General features: G+C 31.0%; 1 protein-coding gene across 1 annotated transcript; it reads right to left on the bottom strand.

Moving 5' to 3' along the window:
* Window positions 1-15,525: 15,525 nt before the first annotated feature.
* LOC139519219 (sodium-dependent phosphate transport protein 2B-like) lies at window positions 15,526-22,087 on the bottom strand. The gene is made up of 7 exons (XM_071311163.1): window positions 22,044-22,087; window positions 21,596-21,767; window positions 20,238-20,366; window positions 19,845-19,988; window positions 19,108-19,418; window positions 17,887-17,956; window positions 15,526-17,426 (listed from the first exon to the last, which is right to left on the bottom strand). Exons 3-7 carry the CDS (start codon window positions 20,362-20,364, stop codon window positions 16,555-16,557), a joined length of 1,524 nt encoding a protein of 507 aa, XP_071167264.1. The 5' UTR covers window positions 20,365-20,366; window positions 21,596-21,767; window positions 22,044-22,087; the 3' UTR covers window positions 15,526-16,554.
* Window positions 22,088-22,838: the final 751 nt, after the last annotated feature.

The following is a 22,838-nucleotide window of genomic DNA, read 5'->3' as shown; positions in this document are numbered from 1 at the left end:
TTTTTAATGAGCAAGTCAGTCAAAAGCTTTTATAATAACCAATTGAATCGGAGAAGTAAAGTGTTTAAAAAGTCAAAAATCTGTCATCAGATGTACTTCGAATTTTTGGCCGAAATAAACCCTTACCGGAAGCTTTACATGTAAGTTGTCGAACTGTTAAATTTTTTGTTAATATTTGTGTACTGTTGTTTGCCTTTTCCTCGTTTTTTCCAATGTTTTTTGTCATTGGATTGTCAATTTGTTTTCAATTTATGAGATTGAATATCCATATGTTATCTTTCGCCTCTCTTTTTAAACGGGTTTCGTAGTCACAACCTCATTTTGATTTCAAAGTTTTTCGAATACAACCTCACCGTATGCAAACTTTCACCTATAATTTACCAGTCATGAGCGACATTACGGGTACCAATAGTGGAACAGGATCAACTTAATCTTCCAGGTCACTTCAAATTACCTCATGTTTTTGTTGGACAAGAGTGTTGTTAATTCTTAAGTTTTCCATGTAATGTTTTGTAGACTGTTATGTAAACGTAAGATTTTTTATTGTTTCTTTGGTATCTTTTATCTATGTTTTAACTATGCTGCTTATGGCATGGACCCTAAAATGTTCAGAAAAGACTCCAAGCTGATATTTGGTATTGATACGATTTTCTACTTTTAATTCAAATATCCATGGAGTGCAAGGCCTGGGAAGTAAAAAAATAATAACTCCAGTCTAGGAACTTTCGTCATAGCAATTACGTCGGTCACAACTATTATTGCTCTTATATGATCTAAAGATTGTTTTTATAATATGATCTGCAAGTTGCAACACTATTCATAATTTATACTTTGATTTGATACCTTGGTTTTATATACGCGATTCTTGTTTTACTTTTATTGGCTTTGAACTAGCTGACAGTAAATGAGAGTACTCTTAGATCGGTACTTGGTATCCTTTTTGTTGTATGGGTGCATCAAAACCTTGTCACGTTAATTTTGTGTGTTTGGTACTTGTTTTTCTGCTTTCTATCGATCTTCTGAGTAAATCATTTTAACTGTTTTTTAGTTTCTTCATGTTAAGTACTGTCACAGCACTGTCCCAGGTTAGAGGTTGTGGCGCCGGCAAACAATTTGTAATCCTGCCGCATTCTTTGTGTGCTTGTCCTAAGTCATGATCCTGTAGCTTAGTGGTTGTCGTTTTTGCTTTATATCACATTGTATTTCGTTCAATTATTATTTTAATAGTCACTTGGTCTCTGTTGTCTCATTGGTAATTGTACCACATCTTATCATTTTCACATTCATGACAGTAAGAAAGTTAGTACTGTATTTATTATGTTTAGTGGTTTTTACTGTATTTTATGAAGTTGTTTTTCATAGTTATATGGAATCTTTGTTTTTGCCTTTTGTTGATAATAAAAGATTTTTTTTCTAATATTTGTTGGTTGAAGTAATTATTTATAATTTTAGAGTGTCTTTGTTGATGATTTTGGTTGAGGATAATAAGATTTGTTTTAACTTTTGTTGGTTAAAGTTATTGGTTATAGTTCTATAGTTTTTTGTGTATGTATCCAATGATGGAGGATTTTTGGTTAAAATAAAGTTATTTCGTATGTATTTTTGTTGCTGCATTCATTTATTCTGTATTCCTACCATTTAATTGTGTCATTCTAGTGTTATATTTAACATTGCCATAAAAGTGCGAGGTTAGACTAGCCACAAAACTAGGTTCAACCAGCCATTTATTTTCTTTAATGTCCTGTACCAAGTCAGGAAAATAGCCATTGTTTTATTATAGTTCGTTTCTGTGTGTGTTGGTTTTTAGTGTTGTGTTTCTGTTGTGTCGTAGTTCTCCTCTTATGTTTGATGTGTTTCCCTCAGTTTTAGTTTGTTATCCGGATTTGTTTTTTTTTTTCTCAATCGATTTATAAATTTCGAGCAGCGGTATACTACTGTTGCCTTTTTTTGGGTGAGGAGTATTGTTGTAGCTGTAGTATCATTAAAGTTTACTGTCTCGATGTATATGTTCATAATATGTGTTACTTATGTCTGTGAACTCAAATACAAATACTATTAAAAAGTTTTCTACTTGTAAAAAGTTTTAATGATATCAGACACTTCAAAACTCTATGGAGTAATACGGAATAGGAAACATTTTATAGCATATAGCATATAGAATAATATTTTGTTACAAAGTTTTACAAGCATCTTCGCATGCCGCCAATGATTTAAACAGATTAGGAGTAGTTTTACATCCACCATGATGGAAAAATCTCTTACATGACATGGAGAAACGATCAAATGTATAACTGTGTAATAACTCTCCCTCGAAACAGCTATTCGTCAGTATCTCTGGGGGTTCTAAACAAACTGAAATATAAATATCACATATCATATGCATTACTTTGTAATAACTCTCCTTGGAAATAGCTAGTCGTCAGTATTTCTGAAGGTTCTAAACAAACTTGACTGCAAAATGTATTAATCATATATCGTTCAGCGGGTTATTTTCGCGGGGTGTAAATTTTCGCTTATTTTCATGGATTGAACAAAATCGCCATAATAAATTCCGCCAATTTAAAAGTGTCCATGCAAAGGTATTGATAAAAGTTTTGATTTGTCAAAATAATAACCGCCAAAATATTTCGTATACGTTATTCAAGAAAAATTGTGAAGTTTTACACCTGCCAAAAATAACCTGATATACGGTACTTGGATTGTTTGGATGTTTTGCTATTAACTTTTTTCTGATAAAGCAAAACACTTAAACGCCTTAAATTGTCGTCTGTTTTCATTAAAAATTAGACAACCTATGTATATGCTTTTTTGTTTCTTTTTTACATATTTGTTTGTTTTTAGTGTTAAAGATTATAATACCATGCTGACTGTTATTAACGTATTACGTATTTTGACATGTTACCCTCTTATGTCTTTTTGTTATGTTCACATATTGTTGTCAATATAATGAAATTTTATTACCGAAAGTCATACAAGTGAGAGATTGAGCTACATAGAAAATGTATGTACCGAGTCAGGAATAAGACAGTTGATTATACATCGTTTGATGTGTTTGGGCTTTTGATGCTGACATTCGATTAGGAACTTTCGTTTTGAATTTTCCGTGAATTCTATTTTTACCAATCCAACCACTACTGTAGTCCTTCAGACCATTTATTATTAAATAATATATCATGTAGTACTCAAGTATAAAAGTTTAAAAATTATAAATTCAAGTGAAAATAATAACATGAACTCCGATCGACACAAATAAAACGAGTTTTACAAGCGTTAAGGTAAAATTCGAAGCAGATAATACAAGTTACACCAGATTGACACTCTTCACATTATTGCTATGGTGTACTATTATTGAAAATCACAGGTTTTTCTATAACTTGGCTAAGAATAGTTTTGTGCTATGCCTGTACCAAGTCAGGAATATGAGAGTTGTTATCCATTCGTTTGATATGTTTGAGCGTTTTGTTTTGCCATTTGCGTAGGGGCTTTCTGTGTAGAATTTTCCACGGAGTTCCGTATTTGCGTTATTTTACTTTTGAAAACACAATGAAAAATGACTGATGTACGACGTTAATTGTTAAATTTTCAATTTTCGCAAATACGGCAAAATATATTGTCATCACTTGTTGTTTGATTTACCAAGCTCTATATGTAGAAAACAGAATACATTTTAGATGGAGCATCAATATACTAGCTTAATCTCATAATTGGGATATTGGATTTTTTTAACAATAGACGTAAACAGGATAATTATAATAATTGTAGAATAGAACATTTTTAACAAACATCTATTTTCTAAACTGCTGTATCGTCAAGAAGGTTTTTTTGCTTTACAATTTCATATAGGGTATCATATTTATTTGAACACAGTGTTTTTCAATTAAATTTTCTAACCTTCACATTCATTAATCTTAACTTGAAGCTAAGCATGAAATAATATGTTCTCACATCTCTCTCAGTTACAATTTCACAGGTAATAACGCATACTATGTTGGTTTATAATGAAACTATATATTAAAAAGCCACTACAATTTATCATTTCAAAATAACAAGAGAATGGTTAGGAGTGATTAAAAAACAAAGAAAGACCATTATGAATAAATTTATAAAATACAAATTACTGATTCAATACATAAAATTTATATTAAAAAGTTGAAACAAATAAGAAACTTAAACCCTTAAAAATTTCTTTGAAAGGAATATAATGGAACAATTTGACAATGTCTTTCAAATCTAAATATAGAAGAGTTACCTACCTTAGTTCACAATGTTGTGAACATTTTTCCCTTTTTTTGTAGTCCTTACCTATTATAGATTCAATACTTACGTGGATCTGAAAAGAGAAAAGTACATTTATTTCTATAAACAGTTTTACTGTAGTCCCCTGAATTTTAATAAAGCTTAGATATGTTCAGAGTGTTGTCCAATTATTCACTCAATTTAATATATCAATCGATTTCATAATGAAGGCATGGCATCATCAATCTGAGTATGGAACCGTCTCGTATTACAATGTGGACTTATTGTTGCTCTAAGATGAAGACAAGCAATATAACTTCAGATTTAGAAATATATGTGAAATAATTTAATCAAGTATGTGTACATTTAGTGCGATTTGTGTAGAGATTTTTGTCACGTTATACATTATATACATTCTTATACATAACAATGAGAGAGTTTTTCTTTTGTGCTGAGGTGATTTCGTTGAGAGTTTTCGCGAGTACTTGAGGCGTGCGTTTTCATATTTGAATGGTTACAGCGTATTTGTATTTGAATAAAGGTGTTGAATTTACATTTGTGTTTTTATTTTTATCAAAATACTTTATATGCAGTCAATTCATAGTATTTGCCTTTTGTTCTCTTTTTCAGCCACTAATCTAATGATTATCTTGATGTGACTGTCTCTGCATTTAATCCTGTATTTTACAGTGAGATCAGATTTCTTTGTCCGTAATATATAGTTTGTTGTTTATTTTACTCGACCCGTCAACTTTGTAACTTATATACACTCATGTGGCAATATAAATATATGGTAAAGAATTATACAGAAACCGGCGGTTGCGTTAATCATGAATTTGTATTGATATGTGAGCCTTAATTTATACTTAAACTTTGAAGGCATAATTTTCACATGAATGTGAATAAACGCAGTCATAACGTTTTTGCTTTGGGTCTTTTATGCCACTGCTGGTGGAGATTTATTTACCCGAGGGTACCACCAGCCCAGTAGTCAGCACTTTTTGTGCTGACATGAATTATCATTGATAGGATTATATTTATTAATTAACTGTTTACAAAATTTTGATTTTTGAAATACTAAGGCTTTTCTACCTCAGGCATGGATTACCTTAACTGGATTTGGCAAAACTTTTAGGAATTTTGGTCCTCAATGCTCTTCAACTTCGTACTTTATTTGACCTTTTTAACTTTTTTGGATTCGAGCGTCACTGATTAGTCTTTTGTAGACGAAACGCGCGTCTGGCGTATATACAAAATTTAGTCCTGGTATCTATGATGAGTTTATTTTCAGTTCTTTTTTTGAAATTCGGTGCCATCGAAAGATCCATAACGATACACGACTACACGTACAGTTCTCGCTCTGAATATGATTGCTATATGAACAAATGATGAATGGTTGCAGATGCAAATAATAATACGTATTCATATTTTTTCTATTGTTTAATAAAATTGTTTCAACCTTACTAATGAAACAATCTGTTGATTAATTCAAATAAAATTAGAATGTAAGTTATGAAAAATTATATTTACCAACTGGCACTCTGAAGGCAGGGGGCCATGCAAAAGTCAAACCTATCATACAAAACAGCACGTACGACACGTACGATGTAATGCTTCCAAACATTTTTGATACTTCTGATTGTCAATGATGTTTTAACCGCTCTATACTAGTATATCTGATTTTTCCTGAAGCAATCTATAATTACTGTACAACATGTTGGCCATAGCGATATACATCACATTGACATAAACCCTTAAAGCATAATACAAGTGCGACTTTAAAATAAATGATTAAAATCTAATAATATAATTATTCATGGACAAAACGTTAGTAATGGTCAAAAAAAGTTTTCATCATTTGGTGATTTGATAATAGAAATGACGGGGAAAAAATAATATGCATTGAATGTTTTTAAGAAAAAAAAGTAATGATTTTTCAAATCATAATCCCATGGACTAAATTGCTAAGAAATATGTCATCAGGATTCATCATCCAAATTGATCTTCTATTAGCCAAAAATCCTTCTCCCACTAAATATCAAATGGTCCACTAAGGAATCATGTTTTAACAGAGCAGTTTTATAGTTTTTCACATATAGATAGAGGAGCAACTTAAGTTCATAGTATCATTTAAATCATATTTATTCGAAATATGTAACTTCCTTCAATATTCACAATACAATCCACGTTTTTTATGTCTTGATATCTTATATCTATATTAAGTCATCGATATCATATATCAGGAGTAATTTGAGTCAATAAAAAAGTGTAAAACAAAATTATCGCGCATTCCAAAATAAATTAAAACAAAATCTGCTTACCTGGCAGAACCAAACGCTCGATTGTATCTATAGACCGCTACAATAACAAAAAATATTCAGGTATGAAATACATGAACTTAAATTATTAGGACAGTACTGTTATAATTTCTTATTTCCGTGGGAGGGGGTGTTATAGAAAAATCATTGTATCTAATTAAAAACTATATTTGAAATATTAACAATAACCAACAAGCAAGGAGCATATTTATCGAATCGCTCTTAAGACCGAGACACTGGTTGTAGCATTAGGATTATATATGTCATGACCACCATCTATATATGTTTATTTAGAATACTTTGAATGACAAAATTATTTTATTTATTAATATTACTTTTACTGTTAAGTCTGTTTTTTGTGATATCTATTTTACATGACTCTGTATTTATGTATCCTGTCATACTTTGAACGACAAAATTATTCTTTGTCTACCTGCGCGAATTTCAAACGCGCAATTTTACACGAGTACTTAAAACCTTCTATCCTTTATAGTTGGATTTTACATAGATAAATAAAATCGCATAATATAAGCAAAATGAGGATGTTAAATTTGATGTATGCCTTTTTGTGTTTCTTTTGTTGTTTTATAGTGATTAAGATGATAACACAATGTTGACGGCTGTACCTCTATTTTTGACATTTTTACCTATTGTGTCTGTTTGTTTTGTTCACGCATCGTTGACAATATAATGAAATTTGATGCGACTGTCATACAAGTACGTGAGAGGTTAAGCTAGCTATAAAACCAGGTTCAATCCACCATTTTCTACGTAAGAAAATGCCTGTACCAAGTCAGGAATATGACAGTTGTTCTCCATTCGTTTGATGTGTTTGAACTTTTGATTTTGCCATTTGATTGGGGACTTTCCTTTTTTGAGTTTTCCTCGGAGTTCAGTATTTTTGTGATTTTACTTTTAAGGGGGCATTATTCTAAATAACAATAGGGACAATTATACTCCATTCAACATTTTGGTGACATAATTATTATTAAACCCGGTATAGATTATTACGACCGTAACACAGATGGTTTGGCAATATATATATATATACCCCTTTCTTTTTATATTTGTTTGCTTTTTGTTTTGTATATTTTGGTTTTAACTATAAAAGCAACATTCTTTCATATTTTAATCTATTTCTATTTAAGAACTCGCTCTAATCCAAAAGATATTACGAAAACAGAAGTATATGTGTGATCATTGTTATTGACAAAATTTTTCAATAGTTTTCACTATTTTCAAATAATTTGTTCAATTATTATCATATTCTATATAAAACGTTGTTACATTTGATCGTTTTTGTTTTTGCTTTTGTTCATAAAGTTTGAATGCATTATTATAAGATACATATATTTTATGTTTATAATAATATCTTAGTTAACTAAAATATTTCACATTTTGAATCTTATAGTATGGGGACGAAGTCTCCAATAACAGTAGAAAGTTCAATAAAAAAAAAAAAAAAAAAATCGGGAAAATTTTCCCGATATTTTCATTGTACTAATGAACTCAAAATCGTTCATTTTTTTTTATATCATGTTTTGAATTCCCGCATCTGCGCAGAAATCTAAAATGTACTTCCTTTTTCCGGTCTCGTTTGCATGAAATTTTGAGTAAACTATATATTTATCAGTCTAGTATAAAATAGGAAGGAACGCAATATCAATTTAATTTTTAATAAGTCCTTGATATGAAAAAACGTTACCTAATGATAGCGTTTCTTTGTATATATTGCATATGACGTCATAACTTAAATAACGTCACAACTAAAATCCCTAATAACAGAACCAAAATCGGAAACGTTACGGTATTTCCGTTTTGAAATTAATATATGTTTGAATTAATAAAAAAAATCAGAGACTTCGTCCCCTTTCACAGGTAATACCTGCCTCATATTAATTTACTTCTGATGAAATACGATGCTTTCTAAGACATCTCCTTTTTTGAATCCTCTTTTCTGTGTTCTAACACTTGGGACACCGGTTCGGACATCCTTGATGAGATAGTACTTAGATAGCTTCGATATACATGCTGAGACATTTCGTTATTCGGTCATAACATTTTTTAAATTTATTCCTAAAACAGATCCCAGGACAGCTTCGATAAACACATGCCACGTTCGATTGCCTACAGTAATATCGTTTAAACATTGTTGTCCCTCCGAAACCTAATTGATTTGTCAATGCCATGTAACATGTGGTGTAGTACTTACAGAACTAACAAATGAAAATGTTTCACTTCTATATCTATTTATATAGCATTCATTTATCACTTCTTTTTTTTTTTTAGATTAAAACGTTTAAGTTGTATAACATAAAATTATTTATGTTTAATAGTTTTGTCATGACAAATATAGCTTTGATATTTGGCAACATACATTTCAGAAATTTTTCGATGCTATTTTTTTTTCGGCACAAATCGCTAAAATATCAAAAATAATGCTTCTTAGACCGTTGGTTTTCCCGTTTGAATGGTTTTACACAAATAATTTTGGGGGCCTTTATAGCTTTTTGTTCGGTGTGAGCCAAGGCTCCGTGTTGCAGGCCGTACATTGACCTATAATGGTTTACTTTTATAAATTGTGATTTGGATGGAGAGTTGTCGCATTGGCACTCACACCACATATTCCTATATCTGTTATAAATGTTTTATCTATTTTAAGAAAAAATTGAAACATTAGCAAAAAAGATTCAGAAATAGGAGTTCACTGTATTTACATTTTTAATGTATGTGTTCTTGTTTCGGAATGTTTGATGTACAATTATTTATGATCTTTATAATACTACTGAAGAAAAGTCTAAATTTTAATCTATTTGTTCAATACATGTGAAATTTGAGGCATTTTTGTATATCTTAACCTTTGAATATCCTATTTTACTTCACACATACACTCAGGACAGCGGTAAGGGCGTCCTGGCTCAGATAGTGGCAAGATAGCTTGTAAGTGCATGCTAATTTAGACATTGCGTAAGTTGATCCTAACATTACCTAATATAATTCCTTAAGGAAGCTTGCTTGTCATGTTTTGGAATTTTGGTCAGATTTTCGGAATCCTCTGGTTTTATCCATTTGAATGCCTTAATAAAATTTGCCCGGTGACCCCCATTTTTCTTTTTATAATTCTTTAACATGTATAATGATAAGCTGTCTGTTAAAGTCTTCTAAAATTTTAATTACCTTTTAATAGTTTTTGAAGACTTAAACTTGTCTATGATAAAGCTATGAAAAGTCAAGAGAAAACATTTTCCCGCCAAAATTTCAATGGCTAATATCTCGTTTACAAGCACAGTGACCTATATATTTTTTTTGCTCTTTTGATTCCTTTATTAATCCCCTATCAATATATGCTAGTGTTTTGAAAAGTTAATTACTTTGAAACTGAGAGGCCAGCTCCCTTAAATAGGTTTCAATGGTTTACTATTTCAACTTGTGACTTGGATAAAGAGTTTTCTTATTTGCACTCATACCACATCTTATTATATCTACTTAGGACAGATCCTTGCACAGCTTCAGTCCCCTGGTCACTCTTCTTTAGGAATTTATGGGATTCTTACAGGTTTCGTTTATAACCTTGAAATGTCCTTTTTTAATCGATTTACGAGATTTGAATATCTCTAAACTACTTTTTTGAACAAATTGGATGACTACCTAAATAACCACTTTATAATTATATTCTAATGATAAATAAAATTTTAAATCAGACATAAAGGATAGGAGATATTATGAACATAATTGTGCAAATCGTGTTACAAGCATAAAATTTGGTATAAAGGTTGACTAAATGATAATAAAAAAAATTAGCAGCTGGCCATAAAAAAAATCCATTTTTTTCAAGATTGCCACCGCTCATTTTGAAAACGGCGTCATATTCAATTGGCTGCATTTCGTAAATCATTGAAAGCTGTTTTCTAAGTATAATCCAATATTAGTTTTGATAAAACAGTTCCTAAAGTACCACAAAACAACACATAAATGAAGAAAAAGAGTGACTTCCGGTTCCAAAACGGCGGCAAAAAAGTTGAAAATGTATTTTTTTTTAATTTCCATCAACTTAACAAGAGACATCATTGAAAGCTGTGTTATAGGTAAAATCCAGTGTAAGTTTTGATAAAACATATGTAACAATTCCTAAAGAACGACAAAACAACACATAAATAAAGAAAAAATAGTGACTTCCAGTTCCTAAATGGCGACAAAAACGTTGAAAATGTTGTTGTTTTTTATAATTTCCATCCACTTAACAAATGATAACACTTTCTTTGTTAAGTTTAAATGCCTAGCTTGGTAAGAAAGACAGGTTGCTTATCTTATTATTATCTTATTATCATTATCATTATTATTATCTTATTATTATTATCGTATTATCAATATTATTATTATTATCTTATTATTATCAAGTTGCTTATCTTATTATTATCTGACAACTCTCAATACCAAAACCCGTACAAGGAAGGTCAGAACGGTAGCATTTACAGTTACCAACATAGTTATATTTTGGCATCCGCATTTCAAAAATTCCTGACACGAGGATTTTTTATAATGATATTAACTACGATTTATGCCAGTGTGTCAGAGCAGTGCATGCAAATCGCTTTTTATGTCTAAAAATAGTTTGCGCTTGCGCAAAATTGTTTAATGCATTTGTATTATAACCATAAGAAATGTTTTCAAACCAATTCGTAATATCATTAGAATTCTAAAAACACTAAATATATAGTAAATAGTTCAAATGTTTTTGAATGAATTTTGTTACATTTCACAAATGCGCCAACCCTTGATATTTTTAATATTCATTTTTAGTAAATACGGCACATGTAAGGAAGGTAGCCACCAAACCGGTTTTTTACAAAAAGAAGATCAAAGAAAGGTTTTCATGAAAAATCAGTATTCCCAAACTGAAAAAAAAACCAGCCGTTTCAGAAAAAGGCCGTGACTATCTTGAATTCTTATTTTCTAATGGCCAGCAGTTTTTTCTTAAATAGTTTATAATAATGATTCTTTGTGCTAATTTTAATGCTTGTATCATCATTTGCACAATTCCCTCGATTTTGCTTGCTAATCTCTTCCACTAGACGTGAAAGGAGATAATCTACAAAATATATGTCTATTAGTGTTATCAACAACACGTTCCAGGATTTATAACAATAAACATGATATAGAGGTAAACCATTATAGGTCCCCGTACAGCTTTCAACGATGGGTGAATCATATTCTATAGACGAATACTGGTAAAACTTTTGTACATTTAAAGATTATAAATTATAAGTACTAAAAATACAAATTCGGAAAAATCAGACCAATTAAACTGCACGCCTGTTATAGCCCCCCGTGGTCCATGGATGTAATCTTGATCCACCCTACTCCTTTTTCTGTTGATAGCCAATAGGCTGAAATGAAACAATATCTTTTTAAAAATACGTTAAGCACCACTTTAATGCTCATATAAATATGAAGTACTCTCACAAAGATTCAAGTAGAATTGATATCAATCGTATATTTTGATAAGGGTGTTCGATAAAATATATGAACTTAAAGATTGATTACGGTTATAGAGGTTTTTTAAACAGTCATATACGTTTACCACTATGCATGCATGAGTGACAAAACAACCCATAGACAGTGTAACATACCTGTTTTAAAATGTTATATAATTGTTAAAAAAATGTTGTGTACCTCTATTGATATGATAGCTCCGCCTTCATTTACAAATCATCTGATAACAAGTCGTATAGAGCTAAGTTGATCAAAGTTTCAAGTTTGTTTCTCATAAGATTGTTTTTATGAAAATTACTTTAGAATCTCTCTATCTCGGTCTCTCTCAAACAAGTACACTCAGTCTACCGGTGACTGTTTCTTTTTTCTATCTTTTATGATTTTAGAATAAACTTTAAAATGAATAAAAAAGACCTTACCGAAATAAAAATGAAAAATGTCAGAAACTCGATTGCACTCGGGAAAAATAATTAAGTGATTTTATTGTCACAAATGAATAACTCTACAACAATAAAGGGATGAATTAAATTTGTAATATTAGAAATAGCAATGTATTGGAGAGTAATGCTTCAATTACTCTTTTTCAATTGGTAAGAAGCTGTATCAAAGATCTTAAAAATGTGAAATTGATATAATCTTTTTGCGTAAATACAATAAAACGTTAAAACAAATTATCAATTGAGTGTATTGATGGTTATCAAAGGTACCATCAATTTAATCGCTCGGACAGTCCGTCTTCATTATTACACATAAATAAGTTCATCTTTATGAATTTACTTTCTGATGTTTTATAAAAGAGTATTTCTAGGTTTGCAGTTGTTCCCTTTACGGCAATTTCATTTCAAGATTTTCACATTTACTTCATGTAGTTAGATAAAAAAAAAAAAAAAGGGGCGAAAGATACGCTTTCCCCATAGTTTATTTTTTTACAAAATGTTTAAATGCTAATTGACAAATTTCACGCCTTGTCGGAACGAAACTCCTTAGGAAAGTATTGGAAAATGTATCCACCGACAGTGGTGACATTTTATATAAAAAAAGAAGATGTGGTACGATTGCCAATGAGACAACTATCCACAAAAGACCAAAATTACACAGAAATTAATAACTATAGGTCACCGTACGGCCTTCAACAATGAGCAAAGCCCATACCGCATAGTCAGCTATAAAAGGCCCCGATAAGACAATGTAAAACAATTCAAACGAGAAAACTAACTGCCTTATTAATGTAAAAAAAAAAAAGAACGAACGAAAAACAAATGTTTAATACATAAACAAACGACAACCACTGAATTACAGGCTCCTGACTTGGGACAGGTACATACATAAATAATGTGGCGGGGTTAAACATGTTAGTGGGATCCCAATCCTCCCCTAACCTGGGACAGTGGTATAACAGTACAACATAACAACGACCTATAAAAATGAGTTGAAAAAGGCTTAACTCATCAGATGGACAAACATACAAGTGGACGTGGCCCGGTATTTATATACATCCCGACACAAAAAGACACAATGAACAGATCTGAGAGTACTCGCAGTTATCTGACAGCTAGTTCAAAGCCACTAACAAATAATAAAAAAAATCATGCAATTAAGACTAAACTATCAATCCGTACACATCCAACATACAATGGATTTAGTGTAAAGATGTCATAAACAGTCAGAGAAAAACATAACTTAGTTTGGGGTGTCACTGGAAATTGAGGGCCGACAGTGGTGGCAGGTAATATAAAAAAGAAGATGTGGTACGATTGCTAATGAGACAACTATCCACAAAAGACCAAAATTACACAGAAATTAACAACTATAGGTCACCGTACGGCCTTCAACAATAAGCAAAGCCCATACCGCATAGTCAGCTATAAAAGGCCCCAATAAGACAATGTAAAACAATTCAAACGAGAAAACTAACGGCCTTATTAATGTAAAAAAAAAAAGAAGAAAGAACGAACGAACGAACGAACGAACGAACGAACGAACGAAAAGCAAATGTGTAACACATAAACAAACGACAACCACTGAATTACAGGCTCCTTAATTGGGACAGGTACATACATAAATAATGTGGCGGGGTTAAACATATTAGTGGGATCCCAATCCTCCCCCTAACCTGGGACAGTGGTATAACAGTACAACATAACAACGAACTATAAAAATCAGTTGAAAAAGGCTTAACTCATCAGATGGACAAACATACAAGTGGACGTGGCCCGGTATTTATATACATCCCGACACAAAAAGACACAATGAACAGATCTGAGAGTACTCGAAGTTATCTGACAGCTAGTTCAAAGCCACTAACAACTAATAAAAAAATCATGCAACTAAGACTAAACTATCAATCCGTACACATCCAACATACAATGGATTTAGTGTAAAGACGCTGCATGAGTTCTCCGCTACGATAAATTAATTCTTCTAAAAATGTGGAGCCACAGATATTACGGCTTTGTCCATAATGGACATTTGAAAATGCCTGTACAAAGTCAGAAATATGACAGTTGTTGTCCATTAGTGTGATGTGTTTTATCATTTGATTTTGCCTTTTAATTTGGGATTTTCCGTATTGAATTTTCCTCGGAGCTCAGTATATTTATGATTTTACTTTGTATACAAATAAATCATCATATGCTAGTTTATGATACAAACTGCTGATAATTGGTAGCAGCGAATCAAATCCTCCCTTGAAATGTGAATAACGCGTGTACGTATGAAGATGTTGTTTTGAGTCCATAATGGACATTTTATTCGAGAGTAATAACTCATAGTATGAATAGGGGTACTAATAAGTATCATATATCGTGTGCCTCATTCTACATGTGATTTCAAGGGAATTATTATCATTATTTCCAATATACTAACAAACCATGCAAATGATAAATAAACACGATTTACTCTGATGTGTTTCCCTCGGTTTTAGTTTGTTACCCGGATTTGTTTTTTTTTCTCAATCGATTTATGACTTTTGAACACCGGTATGGTACTGTTGCCTTAAGTAGCTCAGAGATTTAACAAAAAAGATATAAACAAATTCCGTAAAAGAAAAAGAACCAAGCCATTGAATCACCCTTACATAGAGCTTATCAAGCAGGAGTTCAAAGATCAAAGTTACATTGTGACTTTAAAGAAAATGATCATGATGAAGAGCATCAAACAAATAAGAAATATTGTAGATTTCGAAAAAGAACAGGCTAATGCCGCTACAAGGCAACACTCGCACCAGCAAAGTGGAATGGGATTAATATAAGTTGTAATAACGTGTTTCCCAATCCACTATCAATAAATATATTTAAACTTAATACGACTTATCTTGTTTCACAATTAATTATTTCTTCCAAAAGTCGTGTACGCCTGTTTTTGATGTTGTACATGTAGTCAGGTATTGAATACTAGTTATGACGTGTTTGCTGTTTTCTATTAACACACAAAAAAACAATAGCCTGATCATTATTATTTTGTCTTTATTATTGCAATAACAACAAACGTATCCTTTTTGTATAGCCACATAATGGTTCCAACAAAATTTAACGAAAATGTAAAGTGCACTATTCACATTAGTGTAAATATAGCTTCAAATAAGCTACTGCATCAGGAACAAATAATATTTTTTTTTAATTTGTTCATGTTTTGCTATACAAACAAAAGATTATTGTTTATTTTGTTTGTGTCAATATCATCCCACGTTAATGAAAAATTGCACTCGCAGGTGCGTGCAATACAAACAAAAATTATTCACAAATATTAATGCAAAAATCATAGAGTACCGTATTGTTGTAAACCTGTATTGTTTAACACAGTCAACGAATATCCCTGTGCATACATAGTCGAACATTAAAAATACAGTAATTCAGAAATGGCAAATTTTCACTGAAAATAGATTTGATAGAGCCATGAAAACGGACCCGTATATTTAAAACTGTTTCTGTTTTGTATAAAAACATGAATTTTATATACCCTGTAAAAATATCATACTGAAAAGTAATCGTTTAGTCTTACCACTGTTTTCTTTGTAGTGGACAGCATAAGATCTGATAGAGGTATTATATTGCATTTTCCCTAAACCATATAATAATCTTAAGTCTGATTTCTGTCAGGGTATTTTTTTTTCCACAAACAACAATTATTTTCTTTTATAACCTTTCAAATTTAGTTTCGAAATATGTCGTGGTTGCCACTGCTACAGTCAAACTTTTTTTTAAACATTATTAATGTATATAATTGGTCGATTATTGTCTTTTTTCTAAAACGTATCTATTTTGTACATTATACTAAATATATTTTTTTTTGGGGCATATTTTTTCATATTCTTATATTATTTTTATTGATTTTTTTGTAAAAATATTCTTTTCTCTTTTTTAATTATTCTTTTTTTAAATCGATTATCATTTAATTCATTTTGGTTTTTATGTTATATTTACTTTATATTTACGATAAATGCGTCAGTTACCTTCTATTTAAGATAAATGCGTCTTAGACTTGAATAGCTGAAACCTAATTAACCGTTTCAAGAAATTGTCTTAACATAAACAGGAGGTTTGTCATCTTCTTCGTTATAAGAGTCAATATTTTTCTTTTTGCATGGCAATTTGTCATTGATTGAAACAAAAAATGCATCGTATGGTTCAAGTGAACGGAGAGCAATTGGTAGAAAATCCCATGTTCGTAATCTTCTCGGTAGAATTCCAGGTGCCTTCCACTGGATAATGTTTATGATAACGATAAAGAGTATTAAAATTATTACGGGCACTCCAATACCAAGCAAAACTTTCCACCCAGCTAATGACAACCCAAAAACTATACCAGGAAACAGGAAATACATGGAAATAAGATAAACAAGGGCAAACCATCGGTAATTTGCAGTAACATTACCCATAAACTTAGCTGCACCGATCGGAAGTTTTCGCATTGGATATATAATGTAAAAAGCAAAGACCCCGGTTAAATTAAAAAACAAATGACACAAAGCAATCTGTAAAGTATTGTCAAAATTACCACTTCCGGCGGAAGCAAATGCTGCTAATAAACTAGTTCCGGTTGTTCCAATATTAGCACCAAGGGTCATAGGATACATTCTGTCTATGTGTATTATCCCTAGTCCAACTAACGGGGTACATGCAGATGTAAAAATAGAACTGCTTTGCACCAAGAAGGTTAACCCTGCTCCAATCAGTATTGCCAGAAGTCCTGTCAGAAACCCTAAACATCCTGTAGAGTTGGCATTGACGATTCTTCTGATAATCTTCGCAATTTTACCACTCAAAACAGAGTGTAAGAGTTTAACAATGAGGACTAAACAAATACACAGAATAATTAAAGACAATACCAGTAACAGTATTCCAGTGTTTGTGTCATTCCATCCTATATCTTTCATCACTCCTGAAATATAAAAATCAAGGCATTTAGCATATATCTAATACGTATATTATGACGTATAATATCTGTGCGACAATCTGGTATTTTTCATATTTACATCCACCTTTTAATTAAGGTATTACTGTTTTGTTTTTTTGTCAAAAGTTTGTAAATTGTCAATTTAATGCGATTTTAAATAAAAGAAAATTCTTATGTCATTCGTCCAAAGCCCTGCTCTGTAAGGGATTTTCCTTCATCAAGATCGTATATTTAAAAACCAAAGATATACCAGATCTACAGTTGAGCTATATGACCAAACGATTCGTTCTTTTGTGGATAACGTCCATGTTGTCAGACAAGGGGTTCATCTTAGGATTCTACTGTAGACCTTACTTAGTAAACTGGTATGCCTTTACTGTATAACATTGATGACAAATTAGCATAAAGTTTTCTTATTTTCTTTCCTAAGAAAAACAAAACATACCTCCTTTCATCATAGTTGTTACGTTTTCATCTTTACCCTGTGCTATTTTAGCTATTACTCCTGAGTCTATCTGTAAAGAAAAAAAGTAGGTTTCTAAAAAGAAACAAAAGAGTTGACTTTTTAATAGATAAAATATCGGTCGGAGTCTCATGTAAGCTTGAGGTGTTAACATTGGCTTGCATTTGTCAATTTCATTTAGTTAATATAAAAATAAGGAGATGCGGTATGATTATCAAAAAGATAAGAAAAACATCCGCCAGAGACCAAATGACAAATTGTCATTTTTGTGCATCCTATTTTAGGAAGGCTGCAATCAAATATCGTCATCATCAGCTACGCAGCCATTAATATTCATACATGATTGTACTCTGCTTTTTTATATTCCCCGTTGATAAATTATTAGAAACTAAGACTTTAACTACCTCTTGCAATGTTGACCTTGTGTGGGTTTTGCTTAACTTTTTACGTTACTTCTGGTTATAATGCCCCTCAAGTATAAATACATCTGTGTGTTTTAATTTTATAATTTGAGTGTCTTAGATAGAGGTTATCCAATAAAAACATCTTTTAGTATATCTATTACCATTTTCACTTTCACAGTTGACATTATCATATGTTATTATGACATTAAAAAAACCGATATAAGGGTAAAAAGGGATATAATGAATTATTCCATTTCAACATTTCCAAGCAGAGGCACATCGAGTCCGTACTGAAGATATGAAATAAAAGAGGGGCAAAAGATACCAGAGGGACATTCAAACTCACAAATTAAAAAATAAAGCCATGGCTAATTTTAAAAATCAATAATACACAAGACACAACATAGAAAAATGAAGACTGAGCAGCACGAACTCCACATAAAAAAGGGGTTATCATAGGTGCTCCGGAAGGGTAGGCAGATCCTGCTCGACATGTGGCAAACGTCGTGTGTGTTGCTCGTATTAGTACAAACCCAGTATTAAATCTAATTCGGTACGTCAAATTCGTGAAAAGGGAACGTGATTGTAGTAACGACATAGGGAGCATATCCGCTATTATCTGTGTATATAAGTGGAATCATCGTTAAATAACTCACTGCAAGATAGAGACAATTAACAACAATGAAATTGCTCTGTAATTGTATTTCTTTAATAAGATAGACAATCAAACTTTTTTATGGTTTTAAATGTCATTAATGTAATAAAAGATCATAAAGGGCCTAAAAATTATAGTACTTACTGATACAATAAAAGACGTAAAAGGTTTTGTGATCGCCTTCAAAAACTCTGGTTCACTAACAGTTCCATTACTTTGAGGTAGACTGTCTATTATGGCTTTTGAAAGGCGGTATAAGTACCCAGTTGCCACTTCTATCGGAAGCAGTAGTAACACATTCAACCAATTAAACATATCGTGAACAGTTGCTGCAGCATACGATCTTCTGAAGTGGTTCCGGTCACCAGTTTGTCCCATAGCAACGATATAGTTAGTGACAGTTGTTCCAATGTTCGCTCCCATAATAATTGGGATGGCTAACTTGACCGTTATAACTGTGGATATATTGATATATGTAAATACAATGACAATGACATTGGATAAGAAGAAAAGTGACGGGTATTTTTTCTGACAATCTATTCAATGTTTAAACATGCGTCATTATTAAATAAATTTGAGAAAAATTTCCTCAAACTATGGTTAGGTTTATATGTCGTCTTTTTTACTTTATGTTATCTAAAATTACTGAACTAATGAAATAGCTGATATAACAGTAAAGTTCTGATCATTTTGCGAGATATTAATTTGTTCTTCTCAAACGACCTTTATGTAACATCAAGACGAAGAACTTGAATAAAAGTGGCGTTCCATTTGTGTTCCTCTTTACAAAATAGTGTATTTCAATTGACTTTTAAATCACATTAAAAAGTTGATGTGCAAGTTATAGCTTTTAAGTAAGTGGATCAAGACCTAGTACTTACTATCTGCTGAGATCATAGACACCACGACTGTAGTGGAGGTAGATGAGCTCTGAACAAGGACTGTTGACAGAACTCCGATCATTAATCCTGCTATTGGATTAGAAGCTAAAACACTGCTGCTAAGGGCTTCTCCTACTGCTTTACCTATAAAACAAGTACTTATTTATTGACAGTTATTGAAATAAACATTTATGATTGGTATGAAGAAGTTTTACAAAAATGAAAATAAAAGTTCTTGTGTGGCAGAGTAAATATATTTTTACCTGAATAGAATGTTCAATGGTATATATAAATGTATCCAAAATTATAAAAGAATTGTTTGCTGTAGAACGAAAATGGAAATTGAGGAAATGACGTTTATGACAAATATAGCTACACGATTTAAATATTTACCTCCTAGGAGACGGAAAGCAGAACTTAGAAAATCCAGGGTACACACAAAGGTATAAAGCAGAGCCAGTAATCCAATTGCTTTCCCAAATGATGTGATAAACCATTTAATCCTTTCTTTGTTTGACATATCTAAAAAAAAAAAAAAAGACATGCAAAGCATATATACAGAAACTGGAATTTTAAATAAAAAGATTGATTCTTTGATTGTTAGATGTTTAACGTCCAGTTGCAAATATTTCAAATAAGAAGCCAGTCTAAAATAAAAAAATAATATAATTTCAAACCCTTTATCACCAGATGCATAAACAACTCTATGGAAAATCATTACATCACTTGTCCACCTTCGGTGATGGAACATTATTATTATTAAACAAATTAATGTCTGCTAAACACGCAGTTTTAAAGGGGCACTAGCTACGAGATATATAAAAAATCTAAAGTATGATTTTTTTTTCGTTCAATCATTAATGAAAGTGAAATAGTGAAATAATAATTCACTTTTAGCAGCTAAAATGGTTCAATTTTGTCAAATTAAGCTAATAATAATTGATAATGAATTATTCACTTGCAAGTGAATAAATAACTCGACCTCATTAAACCTGTATTCATTTGAACTCCAATTTAACCCCGTAGAAAGAGATAGAATAACGCATGCATAGTCCGTGTACGGTATTTTTAGGAGAAGAATGTCAACAATGAAAGTGAAACAAACGTAAATATTTAATTGACTGATTCGATCCACAAAAAATCATTCTTATTTAGGAAAAAACAACGATAAACATAAACTTTTAATCTATAATACAAAATTTAGTAGACCTATAAAAATCCAACTGCACGAGTTACTTAATCTAATTATATCTATGTTTGTTTTTACATCGCTTATATGGTCATAGAAGGTTAACTCGAAATTTGATTAGATGGCGTCATTGCTAAAATTCACACGAAACGAAGCTAAATCTTATTGAGACCATGACCTGTAAATTGTTTATTTTATACTTTTGATAGTTTGGGAAAATGTTTTACATTGTTATATATAAAATATGAGAATTTGAGTCAAATTTGTGAACATGAATTTGACAGCTAGTGCCCCTTTAATTTTAAAATATTTTAATAAAAACTGTCATTTTTAAAATATCACAAAACAAATCATAATTTCATAAGCAACCAGAATTAAGTGATTTTAGTTTAAACATATTTTATTTGTAAAAAGAAAGAAACAAAAAAGATGAAACTTTGGAGGTATTCTACTTTAACACTATTATATATCATAATATATTTTATTGGCTTTATTTATGATATGAATGTAAATGAATAAATACGAATAAATACAAATAGCACTAAATACAAGAAATAAATACCTTCCCATTTTACGCTATTATCAGGTAGATCTGGTAGTTTGTAAGGATCATCATCCTCGGCCTTTGAAATATCATCCTTAGTTGGTATATCGTCTGTTACAGGAATCTCGATTTCCAATGCTTTCGTTAAAGTATCAAATTGTATGAATTTTGTACCATTTTTTATCACATTCTGAAACAACCATAATCAATTAGCTTATATCAAAATTATATCAATATTAGTTGATATGAATAAGTTAATCAGAAAGTACAGTTCTTATTCAAAATAAACAAACAATCAAGATGACTTGTAAAATTTAACAACTGAGCAATCATCAAACATTTTGCAATAAAGAAGAAAAAACAGAGTGAACACAAATAGTATTAATTTGAAATAAATTACTTATTGGTCATTTATAAGAGACTGTAATATAGGTTCTAAGAACCCATGCTATCTAGATATCCTCACCTTTTCAGAGACTGGAGGCAGGCTATATGTTTGTGAAGATGACATGATCGGGAAGTTATGTTTGATTCATGATCATTCTGCTTTTTATACGATAACTTCGATCATTTTCTTCACTTGTGGTGATTATAAAGTTTATGATACTAGTAAGTAAAAACAAAGACTTGTAAAATACTTTATGGTTATACTTCAATATTGTCCTCTTTTAAAATAATATAAATCGGATGAACCCTACTTGACCCCTTTATTTATGAATATCGTAAATTGAGAAATGTGCACCGAATTAAATGGCTTAATATATTGGTATGTCAGTTGTATATCAGTTTAGAAGAAACTGTTACATGACTAGAAAAGAACAATCTCATGATATGAAATTAATAACAACAAACAAACGTCTTTGTTTATAAACAGTACAAAATAAAACATTGTCGAGAATGTGCAGAAAACAATTGCTACTAGACATTTGACAAAAAAGTATCTATCAATCATATACCACCACACTCTCATTATTGTTATTATCATTATAATAGTTATCATCATATGTGTTATAATTATCTTTTATAGTAAAAGTATGTTAGATGTCTATTGGTGACGTGCAGTCTTATCTATGTACAATAACGGAACAGGTATTTGGTAAATAGTGGAGGAAAACATATAATAGTGCTTTATCGTACAAGGTGACAGAAAATACTGTTTCAATAGGATTTTATAAAGTGTTCAACTTAGAATAGCATTGCCAAATTAAAATGAATAACCGTACCTTCGACAAAGACACTACAAAAATTAGATAGAAAAATC

Source organism: Mytilus edulis, chromosome 4 (genome assembly GCF_963676685.1).
Source record: "Mytilus edulis chromosome 4, xbMytEdul2.2, whole genome shotgun sequence".
NCBI classification, from domain to species: Eukaryota; Metazoa; Mollusca; class Bivalvia; order Mytilida; family Mytilidae; genus Mytilus; species Mytilus edulis.
The sequence above is the reverse complement of the archived record's forward strand: the minus strand, read 5'-3'. Positions and strand labels throughout refer to the sequence as shown.

Coding starts and splice junctions, on each gene's coding strand:
- LOC139519219 (XM_071311163.1), bottom strand. CDS start 20,364: ATGTCAAACAAAGAAAGGATTAAATGGTTTATCACATCATTTGGGAAA. Junction 19,419..19,844: donor GTCTATGATCTCAGCAGATA/GTAAGTACTAGG, acceptor ATATATCCACAG/TTATAACGGTCAAGTTAGCC. Junction 17,427..17,886: donor AACAACTATGATGAAAGGAG/GTATGTTTTGTT, acceptor TTTATATTTCAG/GAGTGATGAAAGATATAGGA.